At 44.9% G+C, this 25,440-nt stretch overlaps 1 protein-coding gene across 1 annotated transcript in view; it reads right to left on the minus strand.

Annotated features, from left to right (window-relative positions):
- LOC134566043 (octopamine receptor-like) overlaps window positions 1–25,440 on the minus strand; it is a 122,069-nt gene that overhangs the window by 64,733 nt on the left and 31,896 nt on the right. Inside the window, exon 2 of the mRNA XM_063425754.1 lies at window positions 11,144–11,435. Coding sequence (XP_063281824.1) covers window positions 11,144–11,435 — 292 coding nt within the window. The remainder of the gene's footprint in view (window positions 1–11,143; window positions 11,436–25,440) is intronic.

Below are 25,440 nucleotides of genomic sequence, written 5' to 3' on the forward strand. Positions count from 1 at the left end.
TGGCCCCCGGTCTCAGTGGGTTAAGGCTTGCTGGACTTCAATAAATAGAGAGCTCCACAGCAATAAAACTCACAAACTGCACCATGAATTTAGCAGTGTATTGGTGTGAACCGTAAATGTGTGAGTGCATGTTTGTGTGCATATGTGAACGCAGAGCTGTGCATGTGGAGAGTTGGTGTATGCATGTGAAAGGAGGGAGGAAGCACCAGTAATGTGATAGTTCTACCCGGATGGCATGTTCTGTTTACCAAAGCCACTGACTGCCCCAAACTCTGCTACAGCTGACCTTATTGTCTGCTTTCAAACCACACAAGATAAAGCCCTATTCCTCATGGCAGTGTGGGGGAAACTCAAGTTTAGTTTGAGGGATGTAATTTTCAGTTGTCTATTTACTTTTAAATTGCTAACTTGTTGACCCTCTGGGTTATAATTCATAACTTCACCTTGGTCACTCTCCAAAAACAGGCCTAGTTAGGCTACCACATAGCCACTTCAAAGGTGACTCAATTATTTACTCTGCTAAATCCATATATGCTGATTTCCGACGAATAAGAAAAAAAACAACAACAAAAATACACTCTCTCCACTTGCCACCTATATCAGTTTCAATGTTAATTCTCTGCACAATATGTTATGCTTCTGACATGGCCACTCAGTTGTCATACTCATGAGTGGAGTAAGATAAAAATAAAGAATTGCATAAAAAAAAACAAGTTTTTAATGTTTGTTACAATGTCTATAACTTCTTGACAGCGGATTGTTTGCATGAATACTTCCGCATTTAGTGTATGGCATGAGACCATTTTTCATGTGTCACAGTGGTGGGATTGTGATCGATTTGACATAGTTAAAAGCTCATTGACAGCCATTACTGTCTTAATAAATATTGCATATGAAGTTAATGTTAACCTAGTTTGTGTCTCACTCTTATCTAAAATAATGTCTCAGTTGTATGCCAGACTGGAATCCCAAAGCCTTTTAGTTGACATACTGAAGGTGTATCTCCACTGCATTGAGGAAGACCTCAAGTCATGAAAAAATAAGCTGCTGAGCTCCAAAAGTAAATGGTATATTGTCTATCATCGCCAATGTGTTAGGAATTTTATTGTGGTGAGTTTAAACTACAACATTTCAAGACATTGGTTCACACGGGGCTCTAAATATCACGTGTGCTATAAAATGAGGCAGCCCTCTAATATAAACCAATATGGCATTCAAACAGATCTTAAGATTCCATTTACAGCTTTGTTCATTCAGGGCGTCCAACTATGAGGCAAGGTGGGCATCTTTTGTAGCTTGATATTTAATGCATTAACATTGCTACAAAAATCAGCATCCTCTCTTACACCTGTTATCTCTGCCTATCACTGTGAGGATCGTCTCCATGACAGTAGCGATATCTGTGCTAAGTAACCTAGGATATATTTGATGAGGTCCAGGATATTACATTGGTCCAGGATATCCCAGTAGTTGGCATGTCTTGACTGCTCTTATATGAAGCCCATCACTATCACGAGCAGGTCCAGAGCACCATAATCACAATACAGTATGAGTGCTGCTGCCACCTTAGGTCTCTGTAATTACAAAAGTGGATCGCCAATATTTTGAGTCTTTAGTATAGAGACCAATTCTTACTGTCTTTCATTCTCGTGTTGACCAGGATGGAGTAAGACTGCTGTATTTGTGAAAGCAAGTTCAAAGTAATCACTTTATCAAACATATGTGCTCCATTCTTGTTGCAAGTTACTCCAACACCCATTCATAGAAATATCAGGTTATAAAAAATATAAAATTATGGAGATTATGTAAAATAATCCAATTTTTAAACCACTTGACCTTCTTTTCATGGTTTGGGCAATCCTGGAGGAATAATCGAAAGCATGACTAATAGAGATGTCCCGAACAGTTCGCCGGCGAACATATGCGGGCAAACATATGCGATGTTCGGTCCGCCCCCTATTCGTCATGGAGGTGGCAGGGTCTGGGAGGGAGGGTCTGCTGCTGATTGGCTGGAATGTGTCTGCTGACTGTGAGGTACAGGGTCAAAGTTTACTCAATGATGACGAATAGGGGCGGACCGAACATCGCATATGTTCGCCCGCCGTGGCGACCGCGAACAAGCTATGTTCGCTGGTGAATAGTTCCCGGCGAACTGTTCGGGACATCTCTAATGACTAAAGGTTCATAAATACGAAAAACGAACATTCACATTATCAGCATATTATAGGGCTCTGCTGGTAGAGATGCATTGGTTTATTTACTCTTCTGCTGTTTAGTAAAACTGCAACAAAAAAAAACAACAATATTTTGTAATGCAAGATACCTACTATACATCAATAAAACCAAAATCATATAGTTCCACTTTAAGCAGTAACAGTAATACAGTAATACTGCAAACGTGTGAGGAACAGCTGTGAGATCCATCTATAATGATAAGGAAAATGATTCGATTTTTTACTGCAGCCTAATAGGTGTTATAACAATACAAGTCACGGCACCTTCTATAGCTGGAGAGATATGCTTTCTATATTTGAATCTCTTTTACATGCTAATATTATTTGAATTTTTTTTTTTTACTAAACTAAAATAGGTTGAATGAGAAAAAAAGCACAGGTATTGTGTAAAATGAATCACAAGATAAGTATAGAATAAATAGATTGTAAAAAGTGTGAATGAGTTGATGCATTAAAACAGGAAATACAATGCCTGCCTTGGCAATTTGCAGTTTATTCCATTCTTGTCTCACACAGTCTGAATTGTGCAATTTTGTTAAATGGAATGAATGCTACGTATTTGAGTTCTGATTAAGTATTCATGCATATGAGTTGGCTGCATAGTGATACAATGTGCATCTATGTAACAGACAAGAGGTAACAATATTGGCTAATATAGCTTTGGTTAGTCATCGAATGCTATGCAGTTAAAGGTATAATAATCATAGTAAATTTACAAAGATAAAAAAGGTAAAATGAAAATAAAATAATAGAAAATAAAGCACAAAGGTAATAGATCACGAAGACAGCAGTTAAGATCTAAAATGTTCAAGTAATGTATATATTTGTTTTGGTTTCTAATTTATGTTTTTTTGTTTCTTTAGTTCCTGTTCAATAAGTGTAGAGTTTACATTTTGCTGGCTAACATTGTTTTTCAGCTATTACAATATGTTTTACTGTAAATTACATTTAAAGTGTGAATTAAAACTGGAATGACGACATTTGGGGTAAAATAGTTCTAACAGGTTCGTCTTCTGCAAATAAATAACTAAAAATCCGTATGTACTTAATATATGTGATAAAGTATGTATTTTATTGTTTTTAGGGAAACCACCTCCTCTCCAGTGCTCTTAGGTCATCAATGATACACTGGTTTCACTACCATCTGTCACTCTGTTCACATATACAATTTTCAGCAGAACATCAAAATGTCAGTACATGGGCTGTAGTTTGTTTTGGATGAAGAACAGATGATTGACCTGTAGAAGGGTTCTCCTACTCTGTCCTGTCACTCACTAGTTTGCACATAGGTATATGCCAATGGGATAGCACTCAGTGCTGGGAATTGATTGACAGGTGATGGAGAGACCATATTTTATGAATAGATCTTTTTACTAATCTACATATTTGCTATTATATCTATTAAAATTCGTAGATTGAATTTATTTCAGGCTTACTTGCTGAATTTGTGTGTCGTGACAGCTGTAATGGTCCTAGTGCTTGGAATGTTTCTTTAACATGTCATAGTTTTCCCTCAACATTTCTCGATGTCCTACAGAATACTTACCACAATGCACACAGTTTAACACACAGGCCCAATTATCTCAATTGCCTCCAGCTCAGGCACTTCTAGTTTAGATTTTGTAATATTAGATATTGCCCCTTGAATTATCAGAGGAAAACAAAAGAAAACTACCAGATGCTTCTCTTTCCATTCTTACCTGCATTCAAGGCATCGAGCAAGACAGAAGTTCACAAATAATCAAACGTGTCTCAATAGTCATGCGTAGATACATCCTGGATACCAGCTAGGAAAAAGGCCATAGCCAGCACTTCCATTTTCATGTCACTTTCCATCCATTGGACCCATGTTTCCACTGCTTAATTTAAATTATATAACAACCAGAGCCTCCAGCAACAGCCTTAAACATTATAATTGAAACGTACCTCAGCATGTCCCTGTGTTATATCCAGGGATTAAAGAGCTTTCTCTTTCCGAAACAATGGCTAGAACTGTTCAGGTAATGGAAAAATGGATGAAAAATCTCTACTGGATTCATTTTTCTGTTACAGAAATAGATTGGGGGGTTTAATAGCCCATTATCATTGCTGGAGAAAGGATTTATTTCTAAACGTAAATTTTTTCAGTGTATAATGCATTAAAAAACAAAGGAAGGAATAGTTTGCACTTTATATTGCAACTATTTTATTTCAGATGTCGAGAACCCTGTTTTTCAACTAGTACAATAATGATCTATGTTTTCAATTGAAAGAAAGCAAATTGTGAACTTATTCCAACTTGGAAAAGATGGCTTGTTTAATTTGGGCTCAAAGTGGCTAAAACAAGGTTTACATTATGTATTTTATCGTAAATGATCAATTTCTGGATATAGAAGGATATTCACAGATCTATGTGTGTCTTTTATTGGGAGAATTATAGCTAAGTAAGTGGGAGAGAAGGTGGTCCTTTAATTATGATGGTATAGTAAAAACAAGAAGGCATTCATAATTTTTGGATCAGCCATGCTTGTGGGTAAGTAAACGTGTTAATGTCTGTTTAGATACAGTTGCAAGAAAAAGTATGTGAACCCTTTGGAATGATATGGATTTCTGCACAAATTGGTCATAAAATGTGATCTGATCATCATCTAAGTCACAACAATAGACAATCACAGTCTGCTTAAACTAATAACACACAAAGAATGAAATGTTGCCATGTTTTTATTGAACACACCATGTAAACATTCACAGTGTAGGTGGGAAAAGTATGTGAACCCCTAGACTAATGACATCTCCAAGAGCTAATTGGAGTGAGATGTCAGTCAACTGTAGTCCAATCAATGAGATGCGATTGGAGGTGTTGGTTACAGCTGCCCTGCCCTATAAAAAACACACAAGAGTGCTGGGTTTGCTTTTCACAAGAAGCATTGCCTGATGTGAATGATGCCTCGCACAAAAGAGCTCTCAGAAGACCGACAATTAAGAATTGTTGACTTGCATAAAGCTGGAAAGGGTTATAAAAGTATCTCTAAAAGCCTATAAATGGAGAAAGTTCAGCACTGCTGCTACTCTCCCTAGGAGTGGCCATCCTGTAAAGATGACTGCAAGAGCATAGCACAGACTGCTCAATGAGGTGAAGAAGAATCCTAGAGTGTCAGCTAAAGACTTACAAAAGTCACTGGCAAATGCTAACATCCCTGTTAGCGAATCTACAATATGTAAAACACTAAACAAGAATGGATTTCATGGGAGGATACCACAGAGGAAGCCACTGCTGTCCAAACAAAACATTGCTGCACGTTTACAGTTTGCATAAGAGCACCTGGATGTTCCACAGCAGTACTGGCAAAATATTCTGTGGACAGATGAAACCAAAGTTGAGTTGTTTGGAAGAAACACACAACACTATGTGTGGCGAAAAAGAGGCACAGCACACCAACATCAAAACCTCATCCCAACTGTGAAGTGTGGTGGTGGGGGCATCATGGATTGGGGCTGCTTTGCTGCGTCAGGGCCTGGACGGATTGCTATCATCAAAGGAAAAATGAATTCCCAAGTTTATCAAGATATTTTGTAGGAGAACTTAAGGCCATCTGTCTACCAGCTGAAGCTCAACAGAAGATGGGTGTTGCAACAGGACAATGACCCAAAGCATAGAAGTAAATCAACAACAGAATGGCTTAAACAGAAGAATATACGCCTTCTGAAGTCAGAGTCCTGACCTCAACCCGATTGAGATGCTGTGGCATGACCTCAAGAAAGCGATTCATACCAGACATCCCAAGAATATTGCTGAACTGAAACAGTTCTGTAAAGAGGAATGGTCAAGAATTACTCCTGACTTTTGTGCACGTCTGATCTGCAACTACAGGAAACATTTGGTTGAAGTTATTGCTGCCAAAGGAGGTTCAACCAGTTATTAAATCCAAGGGTTCACATACTTTTTCCCACCTGCACTGTGAATGTTTACATGGTGTGTTCAATAAAAACATGGCAACATTTCATTCTTTGTGTGTTATTAGTTTAAGCAGACTGTGATTGTCTATTGTTGTGACTTAGATGATGATCAGATCACATTTTATGACCAATTTGTGCAGAAATCCATATCATTCCAAAGAGTTCACATACTTTTTCTTGCAACTGTAAATCATAAGACAAGCAGCATTGTACATTGCAAGGACATCATGCATATAGTCTCTTCTTTGTACATTACCATTCTTTCTCCCCTCATATTCTAAGACCCATATAGGTGGTGGTTGATGGCAGGGTGGCGTCTTTTGAGTCGGGGCGCGTTCTTCGCCCCCTCCCTGGCTTCTTCACAGTCAGAGTTTTGACTTGTGGTTGTGCCTAGGCTTTGCTTCAGTTGGAGAGGTGGGCTGTCGAGAGACGTCTGTATCTGCAGGTGTATGTGCCTGTTCAGCCAGTTTAGCCCATAATTGGTCCCAAAAGTGATAAAGGCTGCTGATATGCAGTCTTCGCGGGGGGGGGGGGCAGAGTTCTGGTCTCCATGCGGCCACCATCTTTGCTACGTGCATGTGGCCCAGTAGTTCCTGTCGCTTGGCCTCAGTAGCTTGGCGAGTATAAGGGCGGGAAGAGCGTCTGCCTCTCCCCAGCTCCAACTCTAGTAGGCCGTGGTGCAGCATTCCGGTCTTCCAGCCGTGACAAACTCAGATGAGGGGTCAGTCAATTCAGTGGTGCACCCCTGACGTGGGAAGTGAACCCTGGAAAGATTTTGCTTTTGAGCAGCTTTGGGTACCCCGAAATCTCCAAGTCCGGCGGGAGCTCGTGCTACCTGCGTCTACACTACTCAGAGGTCAGGCCCCGCCCCCTCATGCTGCTCTTTTGCTTTGGCACAAGGGTTTAATTCCCTTGCATTAGAACTATTTGAAATACAGGCAAACATGAGTCAACTAATCACATTAACATGTAATTTATACGGTGACACAGGGCATTTAAATCCTCGTGTCAAAGAATGTCAAACAATGTGCTAAAGTGATTACACTCTCAGAATGCTATAACGAGTGCAATTGCTAAATGGATCAATAATTAAATCATAGCTAATTCAAGGGTGAATATTTACTACTGTATATCTCTACCCGAATTAATATAGAGAAACAACCTGCCTCATATTTCAGTTCCTTTGTGACATTTTTATTTCTTGCTTTTCACTCATCTTCCCTAGCTGCTTGTTTAACACCTTCATTTCAATCAATTTTCCTCCAAAAATTGGGTTAAAAATTTAGTTACCAACCTCAGCATTAATATAAAGTTAAATTGATAATGTCACTCTACAGTGCAACTTGTGGCAGATTACTTATAGTTAGTGATGTCCCGAACAGTTCTCCGGGAACCGTTCGCCGGCGAACACGTGCGATGTTCGGTCCGCCCCCTATTCGTCATCATTGAGTAAACTTTGACCCTGTACCTCACAGTCAGCAGACACATTCCAGCCAATCAGCAGCAGACCCTCCTGTCAGGGTACTCACCTGTGAGACAGACGGCCAGACGTGGTCGCTCCTGGAATTCCCAGCAGGGGACTTGAACCGGGGTACTTGTCTATCCCAGTCCTGCTCTCTACCTCTGAGCCACAGCGGCTTTACCTGAGACTTCTGATTCCGGCCTTGTTCATCCTGGCTTGGCTACTACACCGGGGGCTGCACCTTGACTTGTCTGCTTCTCACCTGACTCTGATCTTCATTAGCAGGGTATTTAAACCCAGCCTCGCCCTGCACTCGTTGTCAAGTCTTTGATCTGTGTTCCTGTGTCGTACCAGTGTTCCTGTTTATTCTGCTTCGTATATTTGACCTCGGCTTGTGACTACGTTGATTCTAACCTCTGGCATCCTTTGACCTCGGCTATCCCTCGACTATCCTGCTGGTTCTGTCCTTGCCTGTCCTGCGACTTTGGTACTGCATCCTGCACAGCCCCCGTGCACAGACCCACAGGCCAGGTGAATTCTTACCTGACCACCTCGGTCTGTGGCTATCTGCAAGGGTGAGCGACATATCTGCGCTACAGACTCCCAACTCAGGTAAGACCCTGACAAAAGACTTGACCAATATGGAGTCCGCAGAAATGTGCTCACCCTCACTCCAGCAAGTGTCCAGCCTGGCCCAGATTGTTTCGGAGTTGCAGCAGGAACTTTTTTCTCTTAAAGGCGCAGTACATCCAGCTCCGGAACCCTTTGTCATCATGCCCGACAGATTTGATGGTAACTACACGTCCTTCCAGTCATTCAGGATGGATTGCGAGGTATTGTTCTCTTTAAAGCCTCGAACTTACGCCACGGATTTCATCAGGGTCAGAGCGGCTATCAACCTGTTGTCGGGACGCATTAAAACTTGGTCTTACCAAATGTTGCAGAGGAAGAGTCCTGTCCTTGTCAGCTGGGAGTCCTTTATTATTGCTTTGGACTCACAGTGCAGGATCACTAAGCCCAAGCTAGCTCCAACTACTAAAAAATCGCGGAGTCTACGTCACCACACCCCAGTGATACCCTCTTATGATCCAGTTCCCAGGAGAACTCCAGAGGTATCCTGTGTTCAACTTGATCCTGAGGAACCTATGCAAATTGGACGTGTCCACTGCAAAGTCACACCGGGAGAGAGGGACCGAAGGAGAAGCCATGGTCTGTGTTTTTACTGCGGAGAAGGTGGACACTTCATCACGCTTTGTCCTGTTCGCCCTCCTAGACCTCCTGCTCCAGAGTCGTCTGCCTTTACTACCAAAGTTGCTTCCTGTATTACCACCACTACTTCCTGCCCACTTGAAAAGGATTTACCTAAGGATTGTGTCATTGCTTCTAATGGCACTACGGTCTGTAAAAAAGACCTGGAAGTGTTCGAAAAAGCACTGCTAGCTGCGAGCACTGTCCCTCCCGAAGTTGTGGAAGTTTTTGTCACCCCTACCCGGAACCTAGACCGATCGTCAGCTGTACCAGAAGCTGGTACTGGGAAATCCCGAGCTAATCAGGGATCCCATACTGAGGACTTTCACTATGGGGACTCGACGGATTCTGAGAGTGACTCTGGAGAGACGGATTATTTCAATGAGGAGCCTACCTACGCCCAGAGGTCGTTTTTGAAGGGGGAGGTACTGTCAGGGTACTCACCTGTGAGACAGACGGCCAGACGTGGTCGCTCCTGGAATTCCCAGCAGGGGACTTGAACCGGGGTACTTGTCTATCCCAGTCCTGCTCTCTACCTCTGAGCCACAGCGGCTTTACCTGAGACTTCTGATTCCGGCCTTGTTCATCCTGGCTTGGCTACTACACCGGGGGCTGCACCTTGACTTGTCTGCTTCTCACCTGACTCTGATCTTCATTAGCAGGGTATTTAAACCCAGCCTCGCCCTGCACTCGTTGTCAAGTCTTTGATCTGTGTTCCTGTGTCGTACCAGTGTTCCTGTTTATTCTGCTTCGTATATTTGACCTCGGCTTGTGACTACGTTGATTCTAACCTCTGGCATCCTTTGACCTCGGCTATCCCTCGACTATCCTGCTGGTTCTGTCCTTGCCTGTCCTGCGACTTTGGTACTGCATCCTGCACAGCCCCCGTGCACAGACCCACAGGCCAGGTGAATTCTTACCTGACCACCTCGGTCTGTGGCTATCTGCAAGGGTGAGCGACATATCTGCGCTACAGACTCCCAACTCAGGTAAGACCCTGACACCTCCCTCCCAGACCCTCCTACCTCCATGAAAAATAGGGGGCAGACCGAACATTGCGCGTGTTTGTGACTACGAACACGCAATGTTCGCCAGCGAACGCTTCCCGGCGAACTGTTCGGGACATCGCTACTTATAGTTCTTTTATTGTAGAACTGCAATGTGATGATGATGTTAACTAAATTTTACTTTTCCTTCTTTTGAATGAAAAGTTTCTTCCATTCCCCTTATTAGATTTCACACATTTGGCATTCCTTTCTCTTTCCATAGTTTCATCTTGGCATTTAAACAGAAATTAATAAACCCACACAACAGCACTGGATTCCCACATTCTGAATAAGCAGTCTCATTATTAGTTCGAGTTCTTTCTCCCTTCGATCTCAGCCTTTTTTCTATGTAATCAACTAACCTCTTCGGAACCTATAAAGCATTCATCTACCCATGAAAAACAGGAATTCAGAGGACACATTCAGGAAACAATGATAATAGATAATAAAATACAGCACATTTTAGAAGAAAAAATACTAGTAATGTTGTAAAAAATGTAAAAAAGTGTAAAAAATTTTTTACAAAAAAATGTAAAAAAGAGATGGACATTTGCCCTTTTCTTAAAATGTAATTTAAAAAAAAAAAAAACACTTAAGCTTAGGATCATCTGTGTAACGGCCCCCACATTTTCTTTAATCTGTGAACTTTGTGTTTGTTGTGTCTGCACTGTGGATCTCAATACAGAAATGTTCTAGTCCTACAAACATGTAAAATTCACTGCTGCATGTGTATGAAAGTGTATTAACCTCTTCCTTTCTGTCAATACACATTCCTCGTCACTAAATAATGATTTTTTTCCTGAAATAATAATTAGTAAAACCCAATCACACACCTGCTCGCATGCATGGCAGTACAATGATATATATACATTGGTGCAGTTAAAGTGCCTCTTTTAATGTATGTTTGGAAGTTCCTTCTTAAGTGACTTCTTGTCCATTCACCACTACCTAGGGTAGGGGTAGAAAACCATTGGGACTCCAGGTGCTGTGGACTACATCTCCCATAATGTTCTTACAGCCAGCATGCTGGCAATCGTCACGGGTGCTGACGGTTGTCTACCTCTGTCCTATGGCATTGGTAGGAATTTATGATCTTTAAAAAAATGTTTTTAGATGAATTGTTTTAGCAACACTCCATGAATTATCTTTGCAATGCAAAATACAAAGTGGTTTTCATTATACACAACTCTGCAAAAAGCAAAGATAAATATTCTTACCTAAAAGGCATAACCAAGCAAGCTACCAGTAGATCGGCCATTGCCAGGGACATGATGAACATGTAGGTCACAGTCCTTAGTCTCTTCTCCACTGCAGGGCAAATAAACACCACAGTGTTACCAAGAAATGTAACCAAGTCAATGACAGTTAGTAACATTCCGACGACCACCTGCTGTGGGGCAATATCGAGTGCCGTTCTGTTGCCTTCTCTTCGTAGAGATGAGGAGATATAGGACAAGTTGGAGAGGAGGGAAATGTTTTTGTTCATCGGCATCTTCAGTTTGTTCTGTCCTGAAGAGCAAAAATATAATATAGTAGTACATATTACAAAAGATCATGTAACACCTTAATTGAATAATTTAATAGATTTCACCATTGGCAGAAATACACATGAATGCATATCAAACATCTGTAAGAGTAATGACTAACCTTAACGATTCAAATGTTTAAGATGTTCGCTACAGTTCTCACAACAATTCAGGTTGCCCCAAGATTAAACATTGAAGATCAAAATAACAAGGCTGAGTTAATAAGAACTTGGGGATTCTTGCCCAGTAAAATAAATTAGTGTCCCACATTGTCTAAAATATGCAGTTATTTAATCAAAAATTTATAAAATATATTTTATAGTAAGGAATACATAAAACCATTATTTTTTTAGTTTCTTTACATGATCACGTTATTTTTTTAATATAGAATTAAATAATCAGGAATACAAGCAGAAAATGTTAAGAGTGAAAGCAAATTAGATAAGATATGAGTAAAGTACAGAGCTGAAGAAGAATATAAATGGCTATTTTAAAGCACCGTGTAATGAAAGACGTTGCAGTATAAAAATATGTTAAAAGATATGTTAAAGTAAAGGGATAATTAAACTGCTTTACATTTGAACAAGCTCTGAGAAACTGCTGGCTGGTGATTAATTGAATTTGCCTTTTTTTTCATGAAATTGGCCCAAAGTATGAGTTCTTGCAGGATATATTCATGTGAATCTCGTAAGAGATGAAATTCTATGTTTTATTCGAATGCAAGAAAAAATAAATCAATTGATCTGTTTTCATTTTCCAAGCATGAGTGTGTGTGTGTTTCTCACATATTTTGACTTCTAATTTTGAATGTTATTCATAAGCAAATTTTAAATTACATTTATTTCTGTTAAAAAACAAAATACAGGAAAAAACAATCACATTCAGGAAGTTTATGAATATCCAAGGAAAACGTGCTTTGAATTATCTATCGTATACAGTGATCAACAGCATTAAATATTTTTAAAATCTACTCATCTTAATAACGAAGAGCTAACCATTACATTTATGAAACTTTAAACAAAGAAAAATTCACCTATAATCAGCACAAGTGCACTTTTGATATGTATAAGACATGTTGTTATAAATAACTTTACAGAAAGAGATTGAAATTACAAACAATTATAAAAGCAGTTGTTAATAACCAGGCAGGCAGGTGGACACTGATGAAGGACTTTCACTTACTGAGACCCAGAAAAGATAAGGCCATCTGATTAAGCATGTATAACTAATGCTAATTATGCATTTCACAATGAGGATATTTTTTTAAAATGTGGATGACTGACCTGAGCTTCATGAAAGAGGCCAGGTCTAGACTCACTGTTTTAAATAAGTATATCTAAAACAGAAGAACATGTAAACCACAAGGTACTTTGGTCAGATGCTGTGTGGAGCAACGGTTTTGACTGTTTTTTAGTTGAGTCACCTAGAAATTGATTTGCCAGGGAAAATACAGTGACATTCCTTTTGCTTCCAAGTATGGCCTGAGATGTATACAATGAAACATTTGCTATATCTATACAGGGCATGTTGATATTAGGACAATGTGTATGTTGAGAGGACACTGTAGGCCTGGAGTCTCTTGGTGCTGTCCCCCGATTCAGTGTTAAACAATGTTTGTTGCTCAAGCTAATGCTGGGGATTCTTGTTTAGCACTAAGACATTTAAACTGATTTAACCCTGAATAGAATGATGGCACCAGAGGACTTCAGACAACATGACCACTTCAATGAGATAAAGCCATAATAATGCCTACAGTGCTCCTTTCAAAGTTGTGACTGCTGGTTAGAATATGTTGAGAATAAAACATTCTAAATAAAAACAAATGGATTTCAGGACTGATTTTGCAGGAGGCTGCGAATTGCATTCAGTCCATCTTCCTATTAGATTACACACAGGACTCTGAATTAATATTGGTTATTAACATAGATGCCCAAGTTAAAAAAGTCCATCAAGTTCGGTCCTGAAGCTAATTATTTTATGCGGTTGATAAAAGAAGGCAAAAAAATAATTGCAGCCACTTCCAAGTTTGTCACAAAAAGGAGAAACACAATATTTATTGACTCCATAATGGCAATCCGATTTCTCATTGGATCAACAAAATGTTTATATAAATATCAATGTTATAGCATGACAGGAGGCTTCATATTTGCTTAAGTCTCTCTTTACTAGAACTCCACAGCAGCACATTAACATAGAGAGATAAACACCAAAGACAAAAACATAAGGTATCTATATAAGGCTCCTCCTAAGCCACCATTTCCTCTTTCTTTGCTGCTCCGCAGAACAGTACAGGTCAGAGTACCACTGCCTCCTGTTTTTACTTGGGTGGCTGTGTGTTTATTACATATTTATTTGGGCTACTTATTGCTGTGTATTAATTGCAATTCTTCTATTTTCTTCCATTATTTATACAGTTTTTCTGTTTCACAGTTCCCTTCTTTCTACCGTTTTTTTCCACCCCCTTTACTTCGGGTGTCCGTGTTTTATGTTTCCTCACTATATGTTTTTCTCCTGTTCCCTTTATTTTCTGTATGTTTGTTTATTTTCCCTTCTTTGATTTTTTTTTTTTTTTTTGTGGCTGGTCGCCGGGAAGCGGTCATCCGACCGCCTCCCGTGCCGACCGCCGGGGCCGCGGAGAAAGACCAGGGCCGGTGCAAGGATTTTTGCCGCCCTAGGCAAAAAATTTTTTGCCGCCCCCCCATATGTCCAGCCCACCATGTGACATCACAATGCCCCGCCCATATGCTCTGCCATATGGGCCAACGCCAGTCTTCACAAAGTGTCTTATCTGAAAAGACAGTGTGTTTACATTAAAAAGCCTACAGGCACAGGCTATAGACACCAGAACCACTACATTATGCTGTAGTGCTTCTGGTGACTATAGTATCCATTTAATGTGAGGTAAATTAGAGATTAGTGCCACTAATAATATATTGGATTGCCTACTTACCACCAGATGAGGACAAGAGGCTGATGATGGGCTCAGTCTGGCTCCACAGGTCTGGTGTAGAAGAGGCTCTCTGGAGACTGTTTTTAACAGTGCTCACAACAATTAACGAACAGGAAGCAGCTCCATTTTTTAGGGCCCCTTACACAGCTCAAGGTCTGGGCCCCCAGGGGGCATACGCCTACAATGCCCACCCATAAATCCACCTACATGGCCCATCCATGAGTTGGGGATGTTTTATGTGTGCAATTTGTGTAAGGGATGTAGTGTGTTTATAGGGGATGTAGTGTGTGTTTGCGTGTAAGGAATGCATTGTATGTTTCTGGGTGTGTGTGTGTGTGTGTGTGTGTAAGGGGTGCAAGGTTTGTTTCTGTGTATGTAATTGAATGCAGTGTGTGTCTGTAAGGGGTGCATTAATTATGTAAGAGAACGTAAGGGATGAATTGTGTGTTTTGGGTGTGTCTGTGTGGGAGTAGGAATGCATTGTATGTTTCTGTGTGTGTGTGGGGGGGATGCATTGTGTATGTGTGTAGTGTAAAAGAGAGGGTTTGTGGGGTAGGATAGGGACTGAGATGGGAACAGCTTTCTTTTTTTTTTTTTTAATTCATAGTGCTCTCCCCTCAATTATTGATTTCCCCTTCCCTTCTGTCCCTCCGTGTTCTCCCCTACTGTCACTTAGTGCTCTCCCTTGGCCCCCTGTTACTCTGCAGTCCCCCTTGGTGGTCTTCTCACTCCCCCCTCCCCCCTTAGTGGTCCTCCCTCTCCCAAACCCCTTAGTAGACCTTCCCCTACTCCCCCACCCCCTTAGTGGTAATCACCCTCCTCCCCTCTCCTTAGTAGTCCTCCCTCCTTACCCCCCTTTGGTGGTCCTCCCCCCCCCTTAGTGGTCCTTATCCCCCCTACCCTAGTGGTCCTTATCCCCTCCCCCTAGTGGTCCTTATCCCCCCCAACCTCCCATAGTGGTCCTTATCCCCCCTCCCTCCCCTAGTGGTCCTTATCCCCCCTCCCTCCCCTAGTGGTCCTTATCCCCCCTCCCTCCCCTAGTGGTCCTTATCCCCCCTCCCCTAGTGGTCCTTATCCCCCCTCCCCTAGTGGTCCTTATCCCCCCTCCCCTAGTGGTCCTTATCCCCCCTCCCCTAGTGGTCCTTATCCCCCCCCTCCCCTAGTGGTCCTTATCCCCCCCTCCCCTAGTGGTCCTTATCCCCCCCCAACCTCCCATAGTGGTCCTTACCCCCCCCTCCCTCCCATAGTGGTCCTTACCCCCCCCCCTCCCATAGTGGTCCTTACCCCCCCTCCCTCCCATAGTGGTCCTTATCCCCCCCTCCCGCCCATAGTGGTCCTTATCCCCCCCCTCCTTCCCATAGTGGTCCTTATCCCCCCTCCCTCCCATAGTGCTCCTTATCCCCCCCTCCCATAGTGCTCCTTATCCCCCCCCTCCCATAGTGCTCCTTATCTCCCCCCCATAGTGCTCCTTATCCCCACCTCCCATAGTGCTCCTTATCCCCCATCCCTCCCCTAGTGGTCCTTATACCCCCATCCCTCCCCTAGTGGTCCTTATACCCCCCCTCCCTTAGTGGTCCTTATACCCCCCCTCCCTTAGTGGTCCTTATACCCCCCCTCCCTTAGTGGTCCTTATACCCCCCCACCCTTAGTGGTCCTTATACCCCCCTCCCTTAGTGGTCCTTATACCCCCCCTCCCTTAGTGGTCCTTATACCCCCCCACACCCTTAGTGGTCCTTATACCCCCCCACACCCTTAGTGGTCCTTATACCCCCCCCACCCTTAGTGGTCCTTATACCCCCCCCACACCCTTAGTGGTCCTTATACCCCCCCACACCCTTAGTGGTCCTTATACCCCCCCACACCCTTAGTGGTCCTTATACCCCCCCACACCCTTAGTGGTCCTTATACCCCCCTCCCTTAGTGGTCCTTATACCCTCCCCCTCCCTTAGTGGTCCTTAACCCCCCCCCCCTTAGTGGTCCTTAACCCCTCCCCCCCTTAGTGGTCCTTAAACCCCCCCCTCTCCCCCCCCCCTTAGTGGTCCTTACCCTCCCCTCCTGCCCATGTAGCGTGGCCGGGCGGCACGGAACGCGGGACAGGAACCTTTGTTACCTGTACCCGGCCGCCGGCGGAATGACAGGAAATGCTCACTGAGTGAGCATTTCCTGTCATTCCGGCGGCGGCCGGGTACAGGAATCAAAGGTTCCTGTCCCGCGTTCCGCGCCGCCCGGCCACACTACATGGAGAGACCGGCAGGAGGGAGCGCTCTGCGCTTCCCTCCTGCCGGTCATAAACCCGGCCGCTCTCCATGCAGCAGTGCTGCGCCGCTTGGGGCTTGCTAAAGCGCTCAGGCGGCGCAGCATGAGGAGGCGCAGCGGGGACAGGGATCCGGCGCCCCCTGGTAAGTTGCGCCCTAGGCGGCTGCCTAGGTCGCCTTACAGGTGGCGCCGGCCCTGAGAAAGACTCCAGCGGCCCCACGTGTGGATTCCCGCCCGCCGGCTTTTGCCGCCGAGCGGGACTCATCTCCTGCCTCCCTGTCCTGCTCGCGTCGCCGCTCGCATTGTGCTCTCCAGCGGCCGGCGTGGAGCGGGTACAGGGAGCCTCATGTTCCCAGAGAGCTTCTGCTCGCGAGCGCTTCTCCCCGCGACCACGTGGTTGGAGCCGGGGCGCACGGCTCTGGGCTGGGCATGCCGCGGGATTTCTCAGCGCTTAAAGGCGCTTATCCCCTTCTGTGGTTCCTGTTGTGCTGGCATAGAGCAAAATATTCAGATGGCTTGCAGGTTGAATAGGTAGTTTATGGATAGGCTTAAAGGCGCTTATCCCCCTGTTTGTCCCTTGATTTGGTCTGCCCAATCCTTTGCCCCATCCCCCGGTTGGGGGTATATATTTCAGTTTTTCTTTTCCACAAGGTTTTCTCAGCGCTTAAAGACGCATATCCGCCGGGTTTTCTCAGTGCTTAAAGGCGCATACCCCCCTGTTTTTCCCATATAGCTCAGTGGTGATGGTATCAGGTTACCCCACATGGTGGTTTCCCATGGGGTCCCTGGTTTCAGATCAGGGTGCCCTCTACTGGTACCATTTCTGTTTTTTGTGCAGGTTTCTCCTATTCCAGCGCATGCTGCACTGTACTATAAATTATCCATGCTCTACTACATGCCGCCTTGATGGCTCTAGGACTGCTTGCTGCAGTGACTTTGCATGCACCCTTCATGGGCCCCGTTGTAATTACCCTACACCACACCACACCGACCTGGGACTTATCTGCTGTTTCAGCTGTACCCTACACAACCTAGTGGCCAGGTTATTTCTGCATGCCTCCTAGAAGGATTTCCTGCCTCCATGTACCACTGGGCCGGTGCCTCCCGTGCCCATATATTGGCCGGCTTTGTCCGTGCCCCTATGATTGGCCTGCTCTGTCAGTGCCCCTTGATTGGCCAGCCTTGTCTGTGCCCCATGATTTGGCCTGCGTTGTCTGTGCCATATTACGCATGCTACTGGCCTGGCGGCTCCATTCCTGGACCCCTGTTATTGAGCCGGCATGCGTTAAGACTTGCCTCTGCCAATTATAGGGGGGCGGCCCCTACTGCCTGCTGGGGATACCTGTTATCTATCTCCTTAGGTATCACCTACAATCATCTCGGACATTATGGAGGCCTTCTGCGCAGGAGCAGAAGTTGCAGGCATTGATTAATGCGGCGGTGTCCGCCACTGTGGAGACAGCCCTGGCTAGGGCCCTCCCGCAATCATAACCGGACAGGGGTGCGAGAGGATCCCCCTGCTTGGCAGACGACTCGGCTGAGTCAGACTCTCACGAAAGAGAGCAGGCAAGTGCGCACATGCGCTATTGGAAGGGTGAAGGCCCTGAACCACGCTCCCGGAAGGACAAGGCTCCGGCGAAGCGACATGGTTCGAGGTTGTCGAACCTCACCGGCCAGGCGCCCCCGCCTTTCGGGCGCAGGGGAGGTGGCCTCCTTACCCCCCCCTACATTGGCCTGCTGGAGGAGTGGCGGGCAGACCAGTCTCCCTCGGATGAGGGAGATGATTGGGATGAGGACCGTGGGGAGGGTTCCGGTTGGCGCTGGGTGGATGAAGACGCGCCGGCGACAGAGGCCTCCACGGCGATGCTGGGGGACGATGTCTATTGGATGCTACAGGAGTACATCTGTTTAACCCTCGGTCTATCAGACGCCACAGACCCTCGGAATGGTCACTGCCCGGCCACTCGGCACATTTCGTGCACTACTGGATCCGCAGATCCCTTAAGGGGAGGCCCGCGAGACGCTGCGGGCGGACTACCCCAGGCCCATCCTGCCGGACGAGGTGGCAGCGGCCCCGGATTTTGACCCCTGGTGGCCTCGTACTTGACTCCTATGGGTCGGGAACCCAGGAAAGCCTCCGCTAAGCGCAGGATAGACAACGGGATATGCTGGGTCCCTTGCGCAGGACGTTGGTCCTGGCGGATGAGGTCTACATGGTAGGTACGAACCTGGACCCAGCCATCATGCGAGATTGGGCACTATGCCCCATGTGCCTTCTAGGCGATGCTAATGCGGTTCTGCACCGTACGCAGGTAAACGACTGTTCCGTATGGACGCCAAACTATCGGAGCTAGAATCTAAAGAATTGGGCCCTCTGGCAATAGGACCTACTGTTCAGGGCTCCTGTCATTAGGGAGCTACAGGAACGCATCAATTTTGCTTCCCTGGATAAAGCACAGTCCTCTATAAGGAAGGTGTTTCACTCACTGTTATCCCGGCTGGTATTCGGGCCCCATGGATCCCGTGGCCCATCTTTTTCTCCCACCTTACCAGCCCAGACCTCCCTACACTCGGGGAACGGGGGCAGGTCATGGAGACTGTGCTAGGGGACGGGGTACATCCCCTGCCGCTTTCGGCTCACCCCCTATTACATACAGGCGGATTGTTTCCCTGCAGAGACAGATGGCAGGAAGTGTCTTCAAATGCATGGATCCGTCAGACGGTACGGGGTTAGGCCATGGACTTCCCCTCCCCACCGACGTAGGTGCGGACTCTGCTCGCCCCTGGCGCTATCCAGCGAGCCCAGGATTTGGGGGGCTTTTTTACCAACTCGTTTTTATAGTAAAGATGAAGTCGGGGGAGTTCCGCCCGGTGGTCAGTTTTCGGGACTGGAACACCTTTGTTGTCTGCACCCACTTCAAGTTGGAGGGCATTCATCTGGCCAGAGGGCGTCCGTTTCTTATTATTTCTGGATGATTTGCCGGTCCTATGCGAAGATCCATCCAGGCTCAGATCTTACACGCGTTCGGCGACATCCCTGTTGGAGATCCTGGCATTCGTAGTTCATCTGAGGAAACCGGTTTTGGTACCTTCCCAGGCGGTGGAGTTTTCTTGGGTGTCGTAGTCAATGCGACGGATTGCGTTCTCCATCCACCTTTAACACTGATGGCATCCGCCCAGGAGGTGATGAGAAGGATATTACGGCAAGTCCGGATTCCCCATCATATGCTTGCTCGTACGGTGGGACTTCTCTCAGCCTCGATACAGGCGATATACCCGGGCCCGCTACACCACGGGACCATGCAACGGCTGAAGACCCCTGTTCTACGCATGTGACCCTCTTCAGACTGGAGGGTTTCCCTGTTCCCGGACGTGAAGGCCGGACTGAGCTGGTGGCTTCTGCACATGGCCGCATGGCACGGCAAGACAATGTTCAGACCGACCCAGGATTTCGTTCTGGAATCGACTGCAAGCCTTGGGGTTGGGGTGCCACGTACACGTCCGGGTCCGCGGGTGGCCCGTAGGCGGACAAGGAATCGGAATCCCACGTCAATTGCCTGGATTGATTGCGGGTTCGTTGGCAGTTCGGAGCCTGGCAAGTCACCTGTCGGGCTGTTGAGATCTCGGCGGTACAATATACCGACCGCTGGGAGGCGCTCGGTCTCGCACACTGGTGGTGACGAAGGAGATTTCCGGCTTATGCTTCCAGCGCAACTCCGCATTACAGGCAGAGTATCTACCGTGTGAGTCGAACCTGACGGCGGATTCGTTTTCCAGACTTTGGAAGGATGCCAGCGACTGGGAACTCTCTCGACCCATCTTCATCGTTCTCGGGCGTCGCTCGGGTTTGTTCATGGCGGGTCTATTCGCCTCCGGGACGACCATCGGATTCAGACGTGCTTTGGTTGGCTCCCGGATCCAGCGTGCGCGGTGGTGGTCGTGCTTCGACAGGTGCGGTTGTTTTTTCTCAGGAATCATGGGTGTTCCCTCCGTTCGCCTCTATTCCCCGGGTGTTACTTCTAGTTTGTGGTCGACGGGTGTCCTTAGTGTTGCTGACTCCGCTATGGCGAGATCGGTCGGGTTCACGGAGTTTCTGGATTTTTCCTGTCGGGATCCTCTTCTCTTACTGTCCTCTCGAATACTCCTCTTGGACTCTTTCGGGAGTGCCTGGTATGTCGAGGCATCGTCACTATCGGCCAGGGACCTTCTCCCTGAGCTCCCGGGACGAGGAGATGTTTACCTCTCGGCATGGATTTCATAGTGTCGTTGGTGCTTAGGACAGGATGCTGAACCCTTTTTTCCGGCCCGTGACCAACTTGCTGAGTGTCTTGTCCCTCCTCGATGATTTGGGACGGTTGTGTCGTCTGGTTCTTGTAATTAGTCATTTATTTAGGCGGCACGTGTTCCGTTTGGAGGTTTTGTTTTTCCCATCGGTCAGGACCCGCTGGTCTGCAGATTTCTACGTGGGATGAGGCTGGCACGTCCTCCGGCGCCTAAATACTCTTCCCTCTGGGAGGTAAGTATGGTTTTAGCGTTTTTTCTTCGGGATTCGGCCGGAGTTCCTTGTTTTTTTCCCTTCGCCAGTTTTCTACTGTGTTTGCCCTCTTGTTGTGTCTGGTTTCGTTCAGACGTGTTTCTGACGTCCGTTCCTTCGCCCCTGTCCAATCTCGATGGATTAGTTGATTATTGACACTGGCAGGGGTGAATGCGACTCTTGGAGTGCATTCGGTTAGCGGCGCTACTGCTTCCAAGTTTTTCCTTGATGGGCGTTTCTCCTCGGGACGTTTTTGTATGTGGCGGTCCGGGCCCGTGAGAAGTTTTGCGTCAGTTTATTTTGGACCGTCAGGCTATGTTTCTTTTGCTTTGCTGTCGGAGCGTTAAAACAGCAAATATGAAGCCTCCTGTCATGCTATAAAATTGTAGATTATACTAACTTTAGTGTAACTATAATCTTAATTTTATTAATGACAGGAGGCGAATATTTCCCACCCAGTTTGGTTTCTCCCCCCCCTTGTTTTGCATGGATTGCATTGATTGTGTTCCTGTTGATTTGTCTGATTATCTGGGCTAGGTTTGGTAGTCTGGGGTGATGTTGTGGGAAGTGCATGTTATATTGTATTGACGGTCATTAGTGATGGATTTCATGTCTTTATTCTATCAGTACTGGATCGTGGGATTTATGTTTTATCAGTACATTTCGTTCACTAATCAGTGTTTTCGACTCTGTTTGTTTCATTTCAGTTTAATGGTTCGACTTCAGTTCATAGAATCGGCTGTTTGGCAGGATGAAGATCAAGTTCATCCATTATCCGAAGTTTTTCCAGATGGCATTCATTGTTATGTTAAATTTTTTTTTCTTTATTTAGTTATTGTTATTGTTGTGTTAGTCGCAGCGTGAAAGAGGAAATGGTGGCTTAGGAGGAGCCTTATATAGATACCTTATGTTTTTGTCTTTGGTGTTTATCTCTCTATGTTAATGTGCTGCTGTGGAGTTCTAGTAAAGAGAGACTTAAGCAAATATTCGCCTCCTGTCATTAATAAAATTAAGATTATAGTTACACTAAAGTTAGTATAATCTACAATTATATCCTTGAATATTCTGTTTTTGCAAAAAAACAAAAAATCTAAGCATTTGTTTTTAATAATCTATAGAATCTGATATGACAACACCTGTAAGCAGAACATTCCACATCTGTATTGTCCTTACTGTAAATAACTCGTTCCTCTGCTGTAAGTGAAAAAACCTTTCCAGTCTCAATGTCTAGAGACCCATACATAGTTACATAGTTACACAGCTGAAAAGAGACTTGCGTCCATCAAGTTCAGCCTTCCTCACATATGTTTTTGCTGTTGATCCAAAAGAAGGCACAAAACCCAGTCTGAAGCGCTTCCAATTTTGTAACAAACTAGGAAAAAATTCCTCTTGACCCCAAAATAGCAGTCAGATCTCTCATTGGATAAGGCAGCTATTACCTCACTAATTAGAAATTATACCCCTGTATGTTATGTTTTTGGAAGTATTTATTCAATTGCTGTTTAAACATCTGTATGGATAAAACCACCTCTTCAGGCAAAGAATTCCATATCCTTATTACTCTTTCTGTAAAAAAACTTTTCTTTGCCTTAGATTAAATCTCCTTTTTTTAAATGCATGACCTTGTGTGGTATGTATAGCTCTGTTTATGAATAGATTTCCAGATAATGGTTTGTACTGGCCTCGACTATATTTGTATAATATTATCATATCCTCTCTGAGGCGCTGTTTTTTCAAACTAAAGAGATTTACATTTTTTAACCTTTCTTCGTAACTAAAATGCTCCATTCCTTTTATCAATTTTGTAGCTCGTCTCTGCACTTTTTCTAGTGCCATGATATCCTTCTTTAGAACAGGTGCCAGAAATTGCACAGCATATTCAAGGTGTGGTCTTACCAGCGATTTATAAAGAGGCAAAATTATATTTTCATCCCGAGAATTTATGCCGTACAGTGACTTTACTATTGCATTTTATTTCACTTTTATTTCAATTTATTGTTTAGATCACTTGAGTGTTTTATATTTATTTTATTTATGTCATTGGATCATCTGCCATTTTTATACCGTTACTGTCCTGGAAGTAATTTTACCAACTTTACCAGCTATCCTGCACCTGAAGTGCAATTTAAATAAAATGCGTTTTTACTTTTATTGTGGTACACTGTGTATGTATCTCTTTTTTATGCACCAAGTTTATGTACCAAGTGGATAACAAAGAAAAATAGAAGGCCCACCTTTTAAAGATACCTTTACGTGCCTGCAATCAATTTTAATCCTGTGAGTGCAATTTTATCACCAGTGTTATGTAGAGTCTTACAATATTATACTATTACATTAGAGATGTCGCGAACATAAAATTTTCCGTTCGCTAACGGCGAATGCGAATTTCCGCAAATGTTCGCGAACGGGCGAACCGCCATAGACTTCAATAGGCAGGCGAATTTTAAAACCCACAGGGACTCTTTCTGGCCACAATTGTGATGGAAAAGTTGTTTCAAGGGGACTAACACCTGGATTGTGGCATGCCGGAGGGGGATCCATGGCAAAACTCCCATGGAAAATTACATAGTTGATGCAGAGTCTGGTTTTAATCCATAAAGGGCATAAATCACCTAACATTCCTAAATTGTTTGGAATAACGTGCTTTAAAACATCAGGTATGATGTTGTATCGATCAGGTAGTGTAAGGGTTACGCCCGCTTCACAGTGACAGACCAAACTCCCCGTTTAACACACCACAAACAACCGCAAACAGTCCATTTGCACAACCGCAAACTCCCCATTTGCACAAGGTTGGATACCAAGCTAGCCCGTTCCTTGTCCTCACTGATGTCATTGCAGGTCTCTTCCTCCACCCAGCCATGTACAACACCAAGGGTCCCCGAAAGGTGACAACAAGCCCCCTGGGACGCCTGCTGTGTTTGGTCTTCCACCTCCTCAAAGACACCTACCTCCTCTGACTCCACTTCTTCAGACTCCTCTCTCTGCGTTATTATAAGGTGTGTTAAGTAGTACTATTCCTATCAGTTTAATCCCTGTTATGTCCCCTATCAGGGGACGTGTATATGGCATCGATTTTAGGAACCGGGAGATGGAAAAAAGATGCTTGGTCGGTCCTCCTAATTCAAATTTGGGGCACTGCGCGTGCAATCTAATGTGCCACAATATAGGAGTGGTGTGTTAAGTAGTACTATTCTTATCAGTTTAATCCCTGTTACGTCCCCTATCAGGGGACGTGTATATGGCATCGATTTTAGGAACCGGGAGATGGAAAAAGATGCTTGGTCGGTCCTCCTAATTCAAATTTGGGGCACTGCGCGTGCAATCTAATGTGTCACTAGATAGGAGTGGTGTGTTAAGTAGTACTATTCTTCTCTGTTTAATCCCTGTTACGTCCCCCTCATCAGGCCATTTTTAGTCGAATGTATCGCCCACTGTCAGTCCCTTCGGGATCCATCCCTCATTCATCTTAATAAAGGTGAGGTAATCTAGACTTTTTTGACCTAGGCAACTTCTCTTCTCAGTGACAATACCTCCTGCTGCACTGAAGGTCCTTTCTGACAGGACACTTGAAGCGGGGCAGGCCAGAAGTTCTATCGCAAATTGGGATAGCTCAGGCCACAGGTCAAGCCTGCACACCTAGTAGTCAAGGGGTTCATCGCTCCTCAGAGTGTCAATATCTGCAGTTAAGGCGAGGTAGTCTGCTACCTGTTGGTCGAGTCGTTCTCTGAGGGTGGACCCCGAAGGGCTGTGGCGATGCGTAGGACTTAAAAAGGTCCACATGTCCTCCTTCAACAACACGTCTGTGAAGTGTCCTGTCCTTGCCGGCGTGGTCGTGGGAGGAGGAGGATTACTTTCACCTCTTCCCCTGTTAGATTCCTGTTGTGCTGTGACATCACCCTTATACGCTGTGTAAAGCATGCCTTTTAATTTATTTTGGAACTGCTGCATCCTTTCCGACTTGCGGTAATTCGGTAACATTTCAGGCACTTTCTGCTTAAACCGGGGGTCTAGTAGCGTGGACACCCAGTACAGGTCGTTCTCCTTCAGCCTTTTTATACGAGGGTCCCTCAACAGGCACGACAGCATGAAATACCCCATTTGCACAAGGTTGGATGCCAAGCTACTCATGTCCCGTTTCTCGTCCTCAGTGATCTCACTGAAGGTATGTTCTTCCCCCCAGCCACGTACAACACCACGGGTACCAGATAGGTGACAACGAGCACCCTGGGATGCCTGTTGTGGTGG

This window comes from Pelobates fuscus, chromosome 6 (genome assembly GCF_036172605.1).
Source record: "Pelobates fuscus isolate aPelFus1 chromosome 6, aPelFus1.pri, whole genome shotgun sequence".
In the NCBI taxonomy this organism is placed as follows: domain Eukaryota; kingdom Metazoa; phylum Chordata; class Amphibia; order Anura; family Pelobatidae; genus Pelobates; species Pelobates fuscus.